Here is a 16,957-nt window from a genome sequence, read left to right on the forward strand (position 1 = left end):
ACAACACATTCAGAGGTGCAGCAAAGAGCACTTTGCAGAAATCACAGTAACATGAACTTACATCAAAGTCCAGGGTCCAGGTTGCGCCACTGCGCCAAGACCTAAACGTAGCAGCTGCCCACAAAGTGCTGGGCAGCTGAGGGACAGAACAGGGGGCCTAAACGCTGCAGCTGGCACTAAGTGCTGCGCAGCTGGGGAAAGGCCAGGGATGAAGGAGTGCGCCTCACTCCTAAAGTCCAGAGTACATGTCCCTAAAAGAGAGAGACCTAAACGGTGCAGCTGCCCACTAATTGCTGGGCAGCTGAAAACAGAATTGCGACAGGGCTCTTACTAGCCCTCTGGAACCCAAAGCTGCGCAAACTGGGAGCCCTCTAGGCTCTCAAACTAAGCAATGCCCCTGAGCCTCTCTGGGCTCGAGCAAATGTGGTGCCAACGTTGGGGTCCCCCCTCCGGGGACTCGAAATCAATAAAATGCCCTCTAGAGCCTCTGTGGCTCTGCAAAACATCTGTGGCGCCTTCTTGAGCCTCTCTGGGCTCGGAAACAAATACGGGCGGTGAGCCTCTCAGCACTCGAGCCTCTGTGGGCTCATGAAGCAAGGAAAGGCCCCCAGCGAGCCCTCTAGGCTCGAAGAACAACTACTGGGGGCCGTGGGAGCGGCCCTCTGTCAAGCGGGGCCGCTCAGCGTTGCGGGGGAATCCTTTGCGCCCTCTCACCACCCCCCCGGGGCAGCTCTACTCACTGGCTGCTCTCCGGAGGCGGCGGGGGACACAGTCTCCTTGCAGCAGTCTGCCGGGGCTCTCCCTTGCTCAAGGGAGCCTCGGCGGGTGTCAGCAGGGCAGCGGGCGGGGCTCTCTCACCTCATGAGAGCCCCGCTTTCTCGACACAAGGGTCTTCACCCGGTCCCCCATCTCGGGACCGGGACTCAGCTCCAGGCTCAGTCTCCCTGACGGCGCTGGCCAATCCCAGCGCGGCAGCGGGCGGGACTTCCTCCGGGAAACCGGAAGTCCCGCCCCGCGTCAGGCACTGTAGTGCCTGACTTCCTGTTTGGCGGCGCTCAGGCCGCGGCGGTGAATCTCGGGGGCATTTCAGAGGGGTGGCACCCTCGAGATACAACGCAAACAGCGGGGTGAGCACCCGCTAGGGCTCCGACAAGCGGGGTGGCACCCGTGAATGACCATAATGAAAATCGGGCACCATGCAGGGTAGGCTCCTGCGAATCTCGGCTCACGAGCCAATTAAGATACAGCGCTCCCCAGGTGCTGTGGGCATAAAAAGCGCTCTCAAGCGTTAGGGGTCAAGGGACAGCGCTCCCAGCGCTATCAGCAGGATAAAAGCGCTCCCCAGCGCTAGGAAAGAAATACAGCGCTTCCAGGCGCTAGTAAGCAGGATAAAGCGCTCCCCAGCGCTAGAGCAACAGAAAGCAACAAAGTCCTTCAGCAATTCAGCATCCCAGCAGTCCAGGGGCTGGGCAGGGCTCAGGGAGGCAAGCCTTCCCCTGAGCCCAAGCAGCAGCACGCCCCTGGCAAGATTCAAGTTGAGAACAAGAACATTTTCCAAGAGGTCACAGCCTCTTTTTATACAGACAAATCCTTTGTCTAAGGGTGCAGGGTGGGGGAGAAACCAGTCGCAGCTGGTTCTGGAGCACTCTTGATGGCCCAACCACCCATTTCATTCACTGGGGAGGCTAGGGTCATCAGTCACACCACAGGGGGGCAGAGCCAGCATTGTGTGGGGAAAACCCAGCCCATCCAGGACACAGGTACACTCCTCCCACACATCACTCATGCTAATCTCATACTCACCACCGGGCAGACCCATCCAGACTTTCTGGAGCCTGGCATGCCAGCCAGCTCCAGCCAATCACGCTCCAGCACCCTCTCTGCACACACACATCAATGTCCAGAAGTAGCACTTCCCTTCTAGACACACAAATGCTCCATACACCATCTCGCAGCATTCACTCTCACGAGTTCACACATACTAAACTCGAGCCTGCACTCCCCACGCATCAGGAACTACCAGGGACACATACATTCCCCATGCATTCCTATGGGAGGGCAGCCCTATCTCACACACGCACTCCAAGTGCGCACGCACTTTACACTGCGCCACAGTGTCAAAGTGCGCAAAGACCAGAAATCACTATAATTTCAAGGCAAAAAGTTCAGGGGTGAACCTGCCAAACGGGCCAAGTCCAACACAACCCCCTTCCAGCCAAAACGCAGGGTAGACCAATCACCACTGTGATGGACTTCCCTGCTTGGGGCGATAGAACACGGACGCGGGCCCGCACTGCAGGGACACCCTCCTGTTCTACGCCACGTTGATCCATAAGACAAGCACATCCTTAAAAAAAACAGGCCCAACTAGGCTACCCCACTGGTACTCCTTAGTTGTCCACGGCTTGGACCAGGCCCTAGGCCACCCAGATACCACTGGTCCTTGCCAATCCACAGAGTGGGGGGTGGTAACCCCTGGCCTACAATAGCCATTCTCCACTTCCTTTCTCAGTGTAGTTCCAAACTACCATCGATCCTTCAACCTAGGGTCCGCACCCTCAGGCTGACCAGAGGTCACGGGCACGATTGCCCCACCCTACCTCTACTTCTGAAGCACCCTCCAGAACACAACTCTCCCACCAGTTTAGGACCTGACTTCCTCAGCAGCAGTGACCACAGTCAGACCAGCACAAGAACGGTGTAGTAAGGCGTTGCACTTTGCGGGTTGCCAGATGCGGCGCAGGCGGCGGCTCGCGGACCGCGTCGAGACGGGGACGGTGAGCGGCATAGGCTGCGCGGCCGAAGGCAGACGCGGCTCAGTGCGGTGCCTACAGGACACCAGGCTGGTCATGACAGAGTCACAGCTCCCTTAACTGGTTTACCACCTGGGATTCAAATTCACCGGATGCACAGGGGTCAGACTCCATCTGACCCCCTTCCAGAGTTCTGCACCCTCCCACTGTAGAACAGGGTCCCTCCACTTAAGGTAGGCCCCACCTGCTCTCAGGGTAGTACCACAACACCGCCAAGAACCCTAAAGATCCCTGCTAGGCCTGTACCACCCCTTCTGGGAAACACAGGGTCTCTTCACTTAAGATGAGCCCCACCTGTGTTCACAGGGGTACCCCTAGAAGACAAACCGGCCAGGACACTGGCTACAGTCGCCCTGCCGTCCAGGACAGGCAACACCTGACCCTGGCTCCCCAACCAAGGGACGTACCTCTTTGGTCAGATGCCTGGCGCACCAGGACTTCCTTGAGGGTGACACAACTAATGTGTCGTGTACAAGTCTGCCTGACACTCAGGACAGAAGTGGCATCACCATGGTCACTCCCTGGCGACACAACCCTTCTGGTTGGCCCCTGACCCACTGGTTCTTCCACTGGGGAACTTATCCCCCTCGCACCCCTCCATCTGGACTTCTGCACCCTCCCAAATGGAGCGGTACGGCCAGACACCAGAGCTACTGGAACCCTGGTTACAGAGGTTCCACGTTCTCCAGATACTCTGGAAGATCCTCCTCAAATGACCTATTGGTACAGCCTAGGCCCCGACCTGATGTTCCCTTCAGAAACATTCCAGGCCCTGACACTGGGTTTCGGGCACCTGGAGACATGCAGTCCCACCCACTCCTTCTCCTCTTGAGACAGGACGTGAGCCCCTACACCGAGACCTAGCTGGGCTACACTGAACCTCTTCCACCACGCTGGGCTGGAAGACACCTCAGACACTCCTTTTGGAATCACTCCATCCCCTATGCCTCTCTCCTCCCAGAACATTACCAACTCCAAAATTCTGTCTCTCAACAGACCACAGAAATCAAAAAGCAGGCTCCACTATCTGCAGACGTTCTTGGGAAAAGTTCAACACACAGGACTTGGGTATCTGAGCAAAACAAGAGTACACAAGCATTCAGCAAGCTCCCCATCCAGAGAACTCACAAACACGTCCAGTGCCACACATCATTCATCCACACACACCCCTCCCCAGACTGGTAAGGCAGTTTCTACCACCCCTGACTTCTCAACCTGACCACACTTGACACAGGTACCATTACTCCAGGACAGGGACGGGGGACACATGCACTGGACACACTTATGCTGCCACCACTGGATCCCACCCTTCTGGTGAATCCAGAAAACACACTGCACTTAGGGGGATGATCTATCCTCCCGAGCTAGGGACACCTAACTCAAAGTGCACAAGAAACACATTTCCACAGAAATGACATTTTCAGCAAACTTCAACAATAATCCCCAAAATGTTTTTATCTAAAACGCAGAGTTTTGTGGTGCAGCCAGCTTCTACTGTGGTACAACGCAAACACAAATCCTTATCCCACCGCTTGCCGCCAATGTTGGAAATGGGATCCCCGGCTGGCCAGGGCTTTCGCCAAAGTCAGTCAGAGACCACCACTCCCAAGTCAGGGCAAGGGAGTTACACGCCAAGATAACCCCTGCTCACCCTCTAGGTAACGTGGCGCGAGCAGCAAGGCTAAACTTGGAGGCGATGTAAGTTAAGTATTTGCGCATGCACCCCAGCAACAACACCCAAAGGCCCACCACAAAGGAAACTCCACACAAGGTTATATAAAAATAGCCTTTGTATTACACCAAAACACATTAGATAAAACACACACTTTACAATGTGCCAGAGGCACGGGCAGAATTTACAAGGGATTATTTACAAGACAGGGCCACCTGGACCACTGTCAGGAATAGCACTTTCTGGACGTAGAATACAATACTTATAGGCCTAGAACTTAGAACATAGCCTATCAGACAGTTCCTTCCGTCCTGGTTGCACGGGATAATGCGAGTGATCTCCTCAGTAAACTTGAGCGGGCGGCCCAGCGAAGCGGCGCGGCTCAGGGGAGAGCGGCGCGGCTCGAGGCTTGAGCGGGCGGCCGGCAAGGTACAAGCGTTTCTCTGGGGTGACCAATGTGTGCGGCTCAGAAGAGGAGGGGAAGGCAGGATGCGGGCGACCCAGCGAAGCGGCGCGGCTCAGGGCAGAGCGTCGCTGCTCGAGGCTTGGACGGACTGCCGGCACGAGCTGCCGAGGGGAACGAGCGAGGCACACTTCAGCGAGGGCCCAGGGAGATCAGACAAGTCCCAGCAATTTGGCAGGGAAGGCACCATAGAGTCCACTGGTCCTGGGACTCTGGTCAGGGGGCAAGCTTAGTATCAAGCCCTTGGGATCACTTATAACAGAAGATCACTGTAACACAAAATAGGACATAAAGCACACAACCAGTACCCACTGGTAACTGGTAAGTACCCCCTACGCAATCCTAACCACCCTAGGAACAGGTCACGCAGGGAACCAGGACCTTACTAGCACCACCTGCACTAGCAAGAACAACCACCTCAGTATCACAATACAAGTAGGGGCATAGACCTGGGGACAAAACACATGATGCAGAACCTACATTCAGCGGTGTAAGGAACACATGACGCATCAACACACGTTCAGCGGTGTAAGGAACAGGGCACACAATGTATCAACAACACATTCAGAGGTGCAGCAAAGAGCACTTTGCAGAAATCACAGTAACATGAACTTACATCAAAGTCCAGGGTCCAGGTTGCGCCACTGCGCCAAGACCTAAACATAGCAGCTGCCCACAAAGTGCTGGGCAGCTGAGGGACAGAACAGGGGGCCTAAACGCTGCAGCTGGCACTAAGTGCTGCGCAGCTGGGGAAAGGCCAGGGATGAAGGAGTGCGCCTCACTCCTAAAGTCCAGAGTACATGTCCCTAAAAGAGAGAGACCTAAACGGTGCAGCTACCCACTAATTGCTGGGCAGCTGAAAACAGAATTGCGACAGGGCTCTTACTAGCCCTCTGGAACCCAAAGCTGCGCAAACTGGGAGCCCTCTAGGCTCTCAAACTAAGCAATGCCCCTGAGCCTCTCTGGGCTCGAGCAAATGTGGTGCCAACGTTGGGGTCCCCCCTCCGGGGACTCAAAATCAATAAAATGCCCTCTAGAGCCTCTGTGGCTCTGCAAAACATCTGTGGCGCCTTCTTGAGCCTCTCTGGGCTCGGAAACAAATACGGGCGGTGAGCCTCTCAGCACTCGAGCCTCTGTGGGCTCATGAAGCAAGGAAATGCCCCCAGCGAGCCCTCTAGGCTCGAAGAACAACTACTGGGGGCCGTGGGAGCGGCCCTCTGTCAAGCGGGGCCGCTCAGCGTTGCGGGGGAATCCTTCGCGCCCTCTCACCACCCCCCCGGGGCAGCTCTACTCACCGGCTGCTCTCCGGAGGCGGCGGGGGACACAGTCTCCTTGCAGCAGTCTGCCGGGGCTCTCCCTTGCTCAAGGGAGCCTCGGCGGGTGTCAGCAGGGCAGCGGGCGGGGCTCTCTCACCTCATGAGAGCCCCGCTTTCTCGACACAAGGGTCTTCACCCGGTCCCTCATCTCGGGACCGGGACTCAGCTCCAGGCTCAGTCTCCCTGACGGCGCTGGCCAATCCCAGCGCGGCGGCGGGCGGGACTTCCTCCGGGAAACCGGAAGTCCCGCCCCGCGTCAGGCACTGTAGTGCCTGACTTCCTGTTTGGCGGCGCTCGGGCCGCGGCGGTGAATCTCAGGGGCATTTCAGAGGGGTGGCACCCTCGAGATACAACGCAAACAGCGGGGTGAGCACCCGCTAGGGCTCCGACAAGCGGGGTGGCACCCGTGAATGACCATAATGAAAATCGGGCACCATGCAGGGTAGGCTCCTGCGAATCTCGGCTCACGAGCCAATTAAGATACAGCGCTCCCCAGGCGCTGTGGGCATAAAAAGCGCTCTCAAGCGCTAGGGGTCAAGGGACAGCGCTCCCTGCGCTATCAGCAGGATAAAAGCGCTCCCAAGCGCTAGGAAAGAAATACAGCGCTTCCAGGCGCTAGTAAGCAGGATAAAGCGCTCCCCAGCGCTAGAGCAACAGAAAGCAACAAAGTACTTCAGCAATTCAGCATCTCAGCAGTCCAGGGGCTGGGCAGGGCTCAGGGAGGCAAGCCTTCCCCTGAGCCCAAGCAGCAGCACGCCCCTGGCAAGATTCAAGTTGAGAACAAGAACATTTTCCAAGAGGTCACAGCCTCTTTTTATACAGACAAATCCTTTGTCTAAGGGTGCAGGGTGGGGGAGAACCCAGTCGCAGCTGGTTCTGGAGCACTCTTGATGGCCCAACCACCCATTTCATTCACTGGGGAGGCTAGGGTCATCAGTCACACCACAGGGGGGCAGAGCCAGCATTGTGTGGGGAATACCCAGCCCATCCAGGACACAGGTACACTCCTCCCACACATCACTCATGCTAATCTCACACTCACCACCGGGCAGACCCATCCAGACTTTCTGGAGCCTGGCATGCCAGCCAGCTCCAGCCAATCACGCTCCAGCACCCTCTCTGCACACACACATCAATGTCCAGAAGTAGCACTTACCTTCTAGACACATACATGCCCCATACACCATCTCGCAGCATTCACTCTCACGAGTTCACACATACTAAACTCGAGCCTGCACTCCCCACGCATCAGGAACTACCAGGGACACATACATTCCCCATGCATTCCTATGGGAGGCCAGGCCTATCTCACACACGCACTCCAAGTGCGCACGCACTTTACACTGCGCCACAGTGTCAAAGTGCGCAAAGACCAGAAATCACTATAATTTCAAGGCAAAAAGTTCAGGGGTGAACCTGCCAAACGGGCCAAGTCCAACAGAGACCATCTGCACTGAGAAATTTCACACTACCCATTGACATAACGGCTATCACAACATGTGCCTGGATCAGTGGAGCTTCAAGCTTTTGTCTGTCCTCTTTATTGGGGTCCAAGATCCTCTGTAGACAATTTAAATTGTAACATTTCTTTCCAGTCCTGTTTCTGGCTTTGCAGGTTTAACTTCCTAATCAAACTGAAAAAGTGACACATTTATTAATTCAGTGGTGTTGCTGTATATCTCACAAGATCAGCACTCAGCCACCCAGTGAAATTACTTCATCATAAAATAAAACACCAAGTGAATCTGGAAACCCGTTCACAGTATAGATTTACAACTTGTGCATGAAGGAAGTGCATGCTGTCTTTTGTGTTGTTGGGGATGGTAGGTAGGTATTCTCATTTGTGCCAGTAAGCCAGAGCCCTGCCCCCTCCTAGACCTCTCTTCCATGACCCTCATTGCATCATGCAATACAAATGTTTAAAAGACTGGCAGGTCTGTATTGTTATAGCTTTCTTCAGCTTGGCCGCCAGCCTTGTGTTCAACAAGTAGAGCTGAAACTTTGGAGTGTGTTCACTTTTTTGAAAGTGAGTTTTAAAAGGTTAAGCAGTGTTACCTTTTCGTAGCTCCTGTCAAAAAGCATTACTTTATAAACATGTTGACCTAGGTGTACATGGGTTTATCCGGGTACTTCACAGCTGTTGCCTCACTTGAACAACGAGTAATAACTGTGCTAATAATGAATGGTAGTGGTCTCTGTTCTAAGGGGCACCAACAACAGAAACCTTACACCACCACAGTGTGGTGTTCTAGTGCCTTACTCATCACTTTGGTGGCCCAGAGTTTGGAGCCAAGATGGGGTTTATAAGTCATTTGGCTGGTCCAAAACCATATCTCCTATGATTACAGTAGGAAATTATCATATTTTGCTCAGTGTACCCCCACACCCCTAAGAGGTTTGTGTTGCCTGTTTTTTCTGGCTGTAGAACTCTGTGCACTTTACCCCTGCTTACCAATGGTTAAGTGTCTGTGCTCCCTCTTTTAACATGATGACATTAGAATACCTATAGTTGGCATATTTAACTTACCTATACGTCCCTAGTATATGGTACAAAGTGTACCCAGGGCCTGTAAGTTAAATGCCACTATTGGACTGAAGCACCCATTGTGCCATCCACTACAGTGACAGAAGAAACATGAATGCAGGCCTACCATTTGTAGCCTGGCTATTAAAGTTTTAAACTGCAAATATAACCTTTTCAACGTAATCAGTTTTGAAAGGTCAAAACTTTCCTTTTAGACCAAAGGCCACCTTTATTCTGCTACAAGCTATACATTTCTGAGATAATTAAATTACATTGGTCAGTTCTGTCATCTCTCTGTCCTTGTCCCAAAGGTTGATTAATCTAGGTGACTTTCTCCAATTGTGGCAAACCTTTCTCTGAAACAGGAGCTCTTCGGCTACTCTGGTTAGACCACAGTTACAAGTCTGCTGCTTTTGTAGCTTTCGACATATGAAGAGATCCTTCCCTTACTCGCTGAAGCTCACAAGCTGTCCCTGTCCTAAACCCAGACACTTCACTCAAGATAGTGTCTGAGACCAGCTTCGGTGAAATTCAGTATACCTTACATTCCTCGCCTAAGCAGGTACACGTGTCAGATGCTGCTAGTCTGCTTGCATTGCAGTACAGCAAAAGCCCTCGATGTGGGAGCTCTTTGTGACTGTGAAAACCCGGTCCTTAATCGAAACTGCCACACAGTGGTTCAGTGAAAAACTGCCAAATGAAAGAGAACCAACCAGAACCTAGAGTGTCTCTAAGGCTGAAATACAAAGGACCTGCTGTGTGATCGACACTCAAGGCTCCTGAAGACCCTAAGAGATCAGCCTGCCAACGTTGGTGAAAAAACTTGTTTTTACAGTGGTTATATCATATGTAACATTATATTATAATAATGCTCATAGCATGGGATTGCTGTGATTTAAAAACAAATATTCTGGGAATAACTGATATGTCATTAGTTTGATTCACCAGAAGCCTGTCTTCGGTTGCTGACACTGCTCTAAATGAAGTAGCTTCCTTCCATAACGTTGGGTCAAAAAATACGATGCAGAGCCTTATCTGTTCTGCTCCTTTGGCAGTCATCTTGAATAGTTTGCAAGACTCGGCAGTGTCTTTTTTTTTTATATATATTTGCCTCCACCCTGCTATATTTAATCCAATTGCTTCTTCTAGATTATATAAACATCTGTGCCACATAAATCCTTCTCCATCTGAGCAAGATATCTTGGAAAATGTCCTCCACTCGCAAACTTACCTCATGAGGTATATGCCTTAATTCAGGTACACAAGGTTAATGTTAACAGATGACTCAATGTTACCAGGGACACATATCTAGGATTTTCTCTTATAGATCAATGTTTTCAGGTACGTTAGTTCAGTTGGATCAACTGAAGTGAACCATGACTGCAATCCAGCACAAAACACATTGGTGTGTTCGAGGAAGAGATTTTTTTTTTTTTTTTAAGTTTTGTATAGCGCGGACATGACCCCTGAGGTTATCAAATCGCTTTACGTGGGTATAGGTAGACAAAGGAGAATAGGTAGGAAAGAGAAATCATGGAAACAGTCGATATACAACCTGGGCAAGCAGAGATTGGTCGGGAATGGAAGCAGGAGGGTGATAGCGAAAAAGGAGGGCAATATACATAAAGAACCAATCAGACAAAAAGTTAAAATAAACAATCACTTAGAAGCAATATGAGCCCAACAGCAAGTTCAGTTCAGTGCATAGTTCATTAGAGCAGTTTGTTCAAAAGTGGCTTTTTGACTTCCCTTTTGAAGGCAAGAGTAGAGGGAATTAGTCCTGTATCCACTGGGAGGGAGTTCCAGATACTCGGTGCGATGCCAGAGAATGAACGTTTGTGAGTTTTAAGCTTCTTAAATGTCTTGGGCTTGAGCAGCAGAGTGCCGGTACTCCTTGTGGATCTGGAGCCACCCGAAAGTTCCAGTTTGTTTGTCGGGTAGATATGGGTGTTGAAGTGTAATGCTCTATGGGTCATACAAGCGATCTTAAGTTGTATCCTAGCTTCAAAGGGAAGCCAATTGAGCGATGTGAGCTGTGATTGATCTTCTTAGAGCCCGTGATAAGTCTAGTGGTAGCATTTAGAGATGCTCTGATAGGTGCTAAACTGAGTTTAGGCAGACTGCAAAGAGTTGCATTGCCGTATTCTAGTGCTTGCACTGCCGATTTAAAGTCATCCTGGGGAAGGTAGGGTTTGAGTTTCCTTAGGATGCAGCATTGAAAGTTCGCTCCTTTGGTTGATGATCTGATGTGATCTTGCATGTTTTAGTTTTTATCTAGCACAACTTCCAGTGATTTATTGGAGTCAACGATGTGCTTAGTGCAGTTGAGGGCGGTGAGGTTACCGAGAAATTTAAAAACAGTGGGGGTTAGCTTAGTGGGTGAAATGAGGAGGAATTCAGTCTTGAGGGCGTTTAATTTGAGATGGTTGGAGGTAAGCCAGTTAAGGGTTTTGAGAATGGTTCCATGAGAGATTTGATTTCATCAGGGGAGGAGATTTTCTTGTAGAGTTGGGTGTCGTCCGCATACATGTGATATTGGATGTTGGAGTCTTTAAGGATTACAGTCAGTGGTTCAAGGAAGAGGTTGAAGAGAGTGGGGGAGAGGGAGGAGCCTTGGTGAACACCCAGAGTGCAGTGACCCGGGTTGGAGAGAGACTGGTTGGATTTGACCCTTTGTGTTCGGTTGTTGAGGAAAGAGGCAAACCATTTAAGGACCGTGCCAGAGAGCCCCATTCTGCGTTCCAAAAGGAAGAGTAGATGGTCATGTTTGACAGTGTCAAAAGCCGATGATAGGATTAAAAAACAGGTTTTATTTTGGTCAAGTGATGTGAGAGCATCGTCCACAATGTGAGTGATGGTCGTTTCAGTGCTGTGCCCAGTGCCGAAACCCGATTAGAATTGGTCAAGAAGCTGGAATTGCTCAATGTGTTTGCGTAGTTGTTCGTGAACGCATTTCTCCAGAAGTTTCGCTAGGGTCGGTATGTTTGTGATTGCGCGGTAGTTGTTCAGGTCAGTAGGGTCAGTGAAGGGTATTTTTTTTAGAAACGGGAGCACTAGGCCTGCCTTTAGGCAGATCTGGATCTCACCTTGTAGAAGTGAGGCGTTAATGATTTTCGACCAGAGAGGTGCTAGTGAGCCTATCATTTCTTTAAAGAAGTTAGCGTGGAGCGGGTCATTGAAGTGATTTGAGAATTTAAGGGTAGAGAGAATGTTGAGGATGGTACTGTCATTGAGGGGAGTGAAATGACACCTAGAGGCATTGTTTTTGAGTAGAGACCCAGAGGCGAGGGCAATGGTGTGGAGACCGCGGGATCAGGAGAGGGAGAGAGGGTGAGTGCAGCAGACCTAAGGTCTGATTCGATTTTATTCATCTTTACGAGGAAGAATTCAGCCACCGCATCAGTTTGGTTGCGGGAGAGTGGTGTGCTGAGATTGGGTGGAGGTGTTGTTGGCTTGTGATTTAATGAGCTCAAAAAAAGACGTTTGGATTTACGAGGCTTTGGTGACATGGAGTCATCTGTTAACATTAAACTCCATGTGTCCTTGGCGGTTGAATGTGAACAAGTCTAAGGCTGACTTCATCTCCCCTCTCCACAAGAAATGCCTCTGGCTCTCTCATGGAAAGGAATAGTACCCAGTGGAATTACTACGAATTAAGATCATTGAAGCATTTTCAACCATGTTTTTGGCTGTTTTTTTCCTCAAAGATGGTCAGTCAAAAGCCAGCCTTATAAGATGCACAGAATATGTGGTTCCCAAATTCTGACTCCTCAATCAAAGACAGACCTTATAAAGCCAGTATCTTGCGTTCCTAAAAGTGCATAAAGGCCTCCAGGTGCGACAGAACATTCTATTTTCTCTGAGAAAATAATTGCAAATCTGTCACTCACACAACATCACAAACAAATGAGTTAAGGCTGGAGACCAGCCCCTTCCAGCAGTAGATCATTAAAGTTCAATCCTCTGGCCTCATACCTCCTCCTTGCCAACCTGTTCTTCGTGTTTATCCCTAATGGTGTTTTCATGCTTTGAGTTTTGGGCAAGTTCTAGACTTGATGAAACGTATAAATTAATTAAACATTTCAAGTTATGAATTTCTCGATGTTCATCCGTATCTTTGAACATAAAAAGTGAATGTGGGATTTGACATCATGCTGTGCGTTCTCAACAGTGCTTTGGCTCTTTTAGTTCTGAAGCCGATGGAAACTGTGATTGAGGAAACCATTGAATACACTCGGCAGAGAAAAGTCTACAACAAACCTGTGCTGCACAATCAAGTAGTGCATTTTCGCTTAGCAGAATTGCAGACAGAGGTGGAACTTCTGCGCTCTCTGGTCTATCGTGCTGTTGGTAAGTACACTCCATCCTTTATAGCTCTTTCTAGAACCTGCTGTGTGCCTTGTGGAGTTCTCCAGGCAATCGGAATGGCTAGAAAGTGGGCACCTGCTGGGAATACCTGTATAGTTTGCACTCTAGCCTAGCCTGAAGAAATCCCTTCTGACATTCCTCTCCCTTCTCTGTTATTTTCACTAACCGATTGACAGTGCTGAAGAGGCCGCCTTCACCTGGCTCTTGCGAAGGATGTCACAACATACACCCGTGTGAGACAGGGAAGTGCAGAAGAGTGGGCACTGTATTGCTTTGTGCTTCTATGGCCTCCGGCAGAAGCAGCCAAGTCCAGTCTTAAGTGTTCTGATCTAGTAGAATGTGCAGTGGTAAAACAGCCATCGAAATGGCCAGGCTGTGTGGGGTTAAATAAATCCTATTACAAATGATGCACTTTAATACCAGTCGTTGTCAATGTTATAATTATTGAATTAATCAAAATCCGTGTTTTATTTCTTAGATTTGTATGCTAAAGGCAACGATGTGACAAAACTTGCTTCAATGGCCAAGTTAAAAGCTGGTCGACTAGCGCGCGAGCTAGCAGACAGCTGCCTTCAGTTCTGGGGAGGAATGGGCTTTTCCAATGAGGTGCTTGTGAGTCGCTTTTACAGGTGAGCCTATTAAATTATTATATTCACCATGGTATTTTGAGTTCCAGTAGATAGGATGTTTGTGGGTGTAATTAATAGCTGGCATTTTGCAAGTCTAAATGCAACTTTAGGTTGACTAGTTTATTGGCTAACTTGTATTCATGATGGTTACTTGTAACCATAGATATTTCACCTTTAGAATATTCCCAGGCTAAAGACGGATCTGGATTTTTATTTTTCAAAAGTGCTCCCTGTATTCCAGTTTGTGGCACCATATGGCTCTCCTCGGTGGATGACTTTATACTGTATTTGGAAGTTGAACCAGGGCTGCATACAAGCACTACCCCCCACCCCGGCATGCTAATGTCAGTACCTTTTTTGTGTCCCCTTCAATGTGGAGTGGAGCTCTAGTCTCAATTTGGTCTTTTTTCCGGCAACTCTGAATTTCTTTTCAGTGCCAGTGTGCCACAGACGATGCCTCTCTGCGAACAAGAGGATGCAAGTGGTGTTGTGACTGCTGAAAATTGATGTTGATCACAGATCCGCACTCTGGTCACGACTTGTACACCCTCTTGCATCTGAAGGCGGTTAGGTAGCAGGAGTCAAAGCTTTGCATAACGTAACATGGGGACGAGTGGCACTTGAAATAAATGTCCACTGCAAGTTGTGTGCCGTTCTCAATGATCGTCATGACATTAGTCCTGGGAGGAGTCCTGTTCCCGCTCAAAGTTTTCCAGTAAGTCAAAGTAAAAAATGTGCCATAAATGCAAAAAAGCCAAATGGGACTTGTCCCCGTCCTACCACTCAGACTAGGTAAGAAGTTGCTAGGGTCGTCGCTTAAAGGGCCTAATGTCTTCTGACTCTGAGCTGATCCCACATTTAGTCCTTGCGTTCTCAAATTCCAGTGCCGTTGTCATTCACGCAGACACTACTGGCCTTTGTGGAGGCCATACTGCAATTTTTCCAGAAGCAGCATCCTCCCTTTGGTTTACTTTTTTCAGAGTTTTATTCAGCGCAAACTTGACCCGAAGGTATCCGTTATCAGAACGCTTTACATGAGCGCCAGTTGTGTTGCACAAGGACACATTCATTTTTGCTAGGCACGGGGAGATTAACTGATTTGCACAGAATCACAGGATGTTGAGCGTCATTGCCGAGACTCAAGCATGGTTCCCCAGATTTGACATCGACCGCCCTAGCCATTAGGACACATCTTCTCACTTTGGACCCCATGGAGCCGAACAGGCCCCCAGTTGGACCTTCGCCTGCAGTCCTTCTTTTGATGCTCACTGCCCCTTTGGAATCTGTTACTGGGCATATCAAAACCTGTCCAGGCTTCTGTGCGGCCCTGCGATCCACACCAGTTCCTTTCATTTCAGCGATGAATCCACTCGCAACACCGGTTTTTGACCCTGAGCTTGATATGTGCTTGTGCCATGCCTGTGACATAACCTTAAGCCTTGTCCTCAGCCCCAGTATCATCAAATAGTAGGAGTAGGAGTAGGAGCCAAAGAGGCCCTCTTTGGCTCCTACTCCGATGCTGTCTAGAGCACACTCACAATACAGGATGGAAAAGAGGTGGATAATTATGCCCCCCTCCCCCCCCAACCAATGAAAGGTTGTTTTTAGGCTTAAAAAATGCCAACGGAGTAGATATCTCACTGGAGACAAAGCTGAAGTGCATCTTTGACTGTGGTAGTGCAAAGAACAGTAAAAGTGGTAGATTGGCAATTGCCTACTCTGTAACCCAAAGCCAGTTTATTGACTGAAATTTGCAACCACATTTAACTTCATCTGAGCCATCAATATGCAATAAGGCCCTAATGGACACTGTCATGGCCACTTGGTTTAGGCAGTTTTCATCTCCTCTGGTCAGCTAACCTGTGGGTAATACAGCCCAAATCAGCTTCTGGTAATCCTGATTTTTTGATGAAACGTCCAACACCTGATAGTTTTGTGGTGTTGATGTTCACATGTAAAATCAATCCAAATGCTTTTCATTTGAACACACCCACCACCCCCAAGATAGGGAGTTGAATTATACAGTGTCTTTGGGCAAAAACATGTTTCCCTCATCTAGCCTGGCTTTACACTGTATGATCACAGTGTGTTTCTGGGCAGGTACACCCAGGCCTTATCGGATACATCCAGCAAGATTTTGCCAGCTGTTCTTCAAGCGGCAAGATACATTATTTCCTCCCTGGCTTAAGAGCCATCCCCTCAAACAGATGTGTTGTATAGCTCCTATATATCCATATTTCGTGTTAAGTTAGCATAGGTACATTTCAGATTTAAACGCCATTTTTCCTTTCTTGCAACTTCTGCACACGACCCTTAATTGTTGACTTAGCTTTCAACCTAGTAGTTTGCCGTGGTGAATGTGAGAATAATATGTTATTGCTCTGATATCTGCTTTGTTTAATAAAACATGTCTGCACGGAGAGTGCTGAAGTTTCAGGAGCAACACGATATGGAATTGTTATGAGGTCTGATCTCCACGCCTTCATAGTCATAACACAAGTGCAGCCTTTGCCAACTTGGGCTTGAGGCGGGATTGATATTGCTTTGCACGAGAATTGTTAACACACTTGATGCGGTGCACATGCAGAGAGAGCTGGTGTATGCTGATGTGATTCCTTCATGCTAGGACACTAAGGTATGGGCCCGCCCTAAAACAACCCAAAGAGACCTTCTTAGATAATAATATAATATATGTGTTAGGGAGGGTGAGATATAAGTGTTGTTAACTCTTATTCATTACAGCATGTTAACATGCTGTCACCATTCGCTTTTTATGTCTTAGTAACTATGCTGATAATTTTGCTACTGATAATAAGTATACTTGTATTATCAAAGATACTGCGCCTGAGAAGACGGCATTAGTAAATAAACATTTCAAATGCACATGTGTCTTCTTTACTCCATGTTCTGGTTTGTAATGATAATATAACGAAAGAGTGTTCATGAGTCCCACGTACCCTGAGGTACTGTAAGTTCATGTTCTGGTTTGTCTAAACATTGGGTGTTTGATATGTCCAATGAGACACTGTAGCTAGCTCGGTAAGGGGTGAGTTGGTTGCTAAGGTAAGTTTTGGGACATCCTAATTTGCCGAGGTTCCACTCCTCTGTGCACAGTTCTGTGTGAGTACAGAAACCCTGCAACATGGCGCCCAACGGTTTCGGTGGTCTTATA

The 16,957-nt window shown here is 49.3% G+C and overlaps 1 protein-coding gene across 1 annotated transcript in view; it reads left to right on the forward strand.

Moving 5' to 3' along the window:
- Positions 1–16,957, forward strand: part of LOC144784705 (putative acyl-CoA dehydrogenase 6) — a 683,661-nt gene that overhangs the window by 566,684 nt on the left and 100,020 nt on the right. The window contains exons 7-8 of the mRNA XM_078663658.1: positions 12,977–13,138; positions 13,635–13,785. Coding sequence (XP_078519784.1) covers positions 12,977–13,138; positions 13,635–13,785 — 313 coding nt within the window. The remainder of the gene's footprint in view (positions 1–12,976; positions 13,139–13,634; positions 13,786–16,957) is intronic.

Source organism: Lissotriton helveticus, chromosome 10 (genome assembly GCF_964261635.1).
Source record: "Lissotriton helveticus chromosome 10, aLisHel1.1, whole genome shotgun sequence".
In the NCBI taxonomy this organism is placed as follows: Eukaryota; Metazoa; Chordata; class Amphibia; order Caudata; family Salamandridae; genus Lissotriton; species Lissotriton helveticus.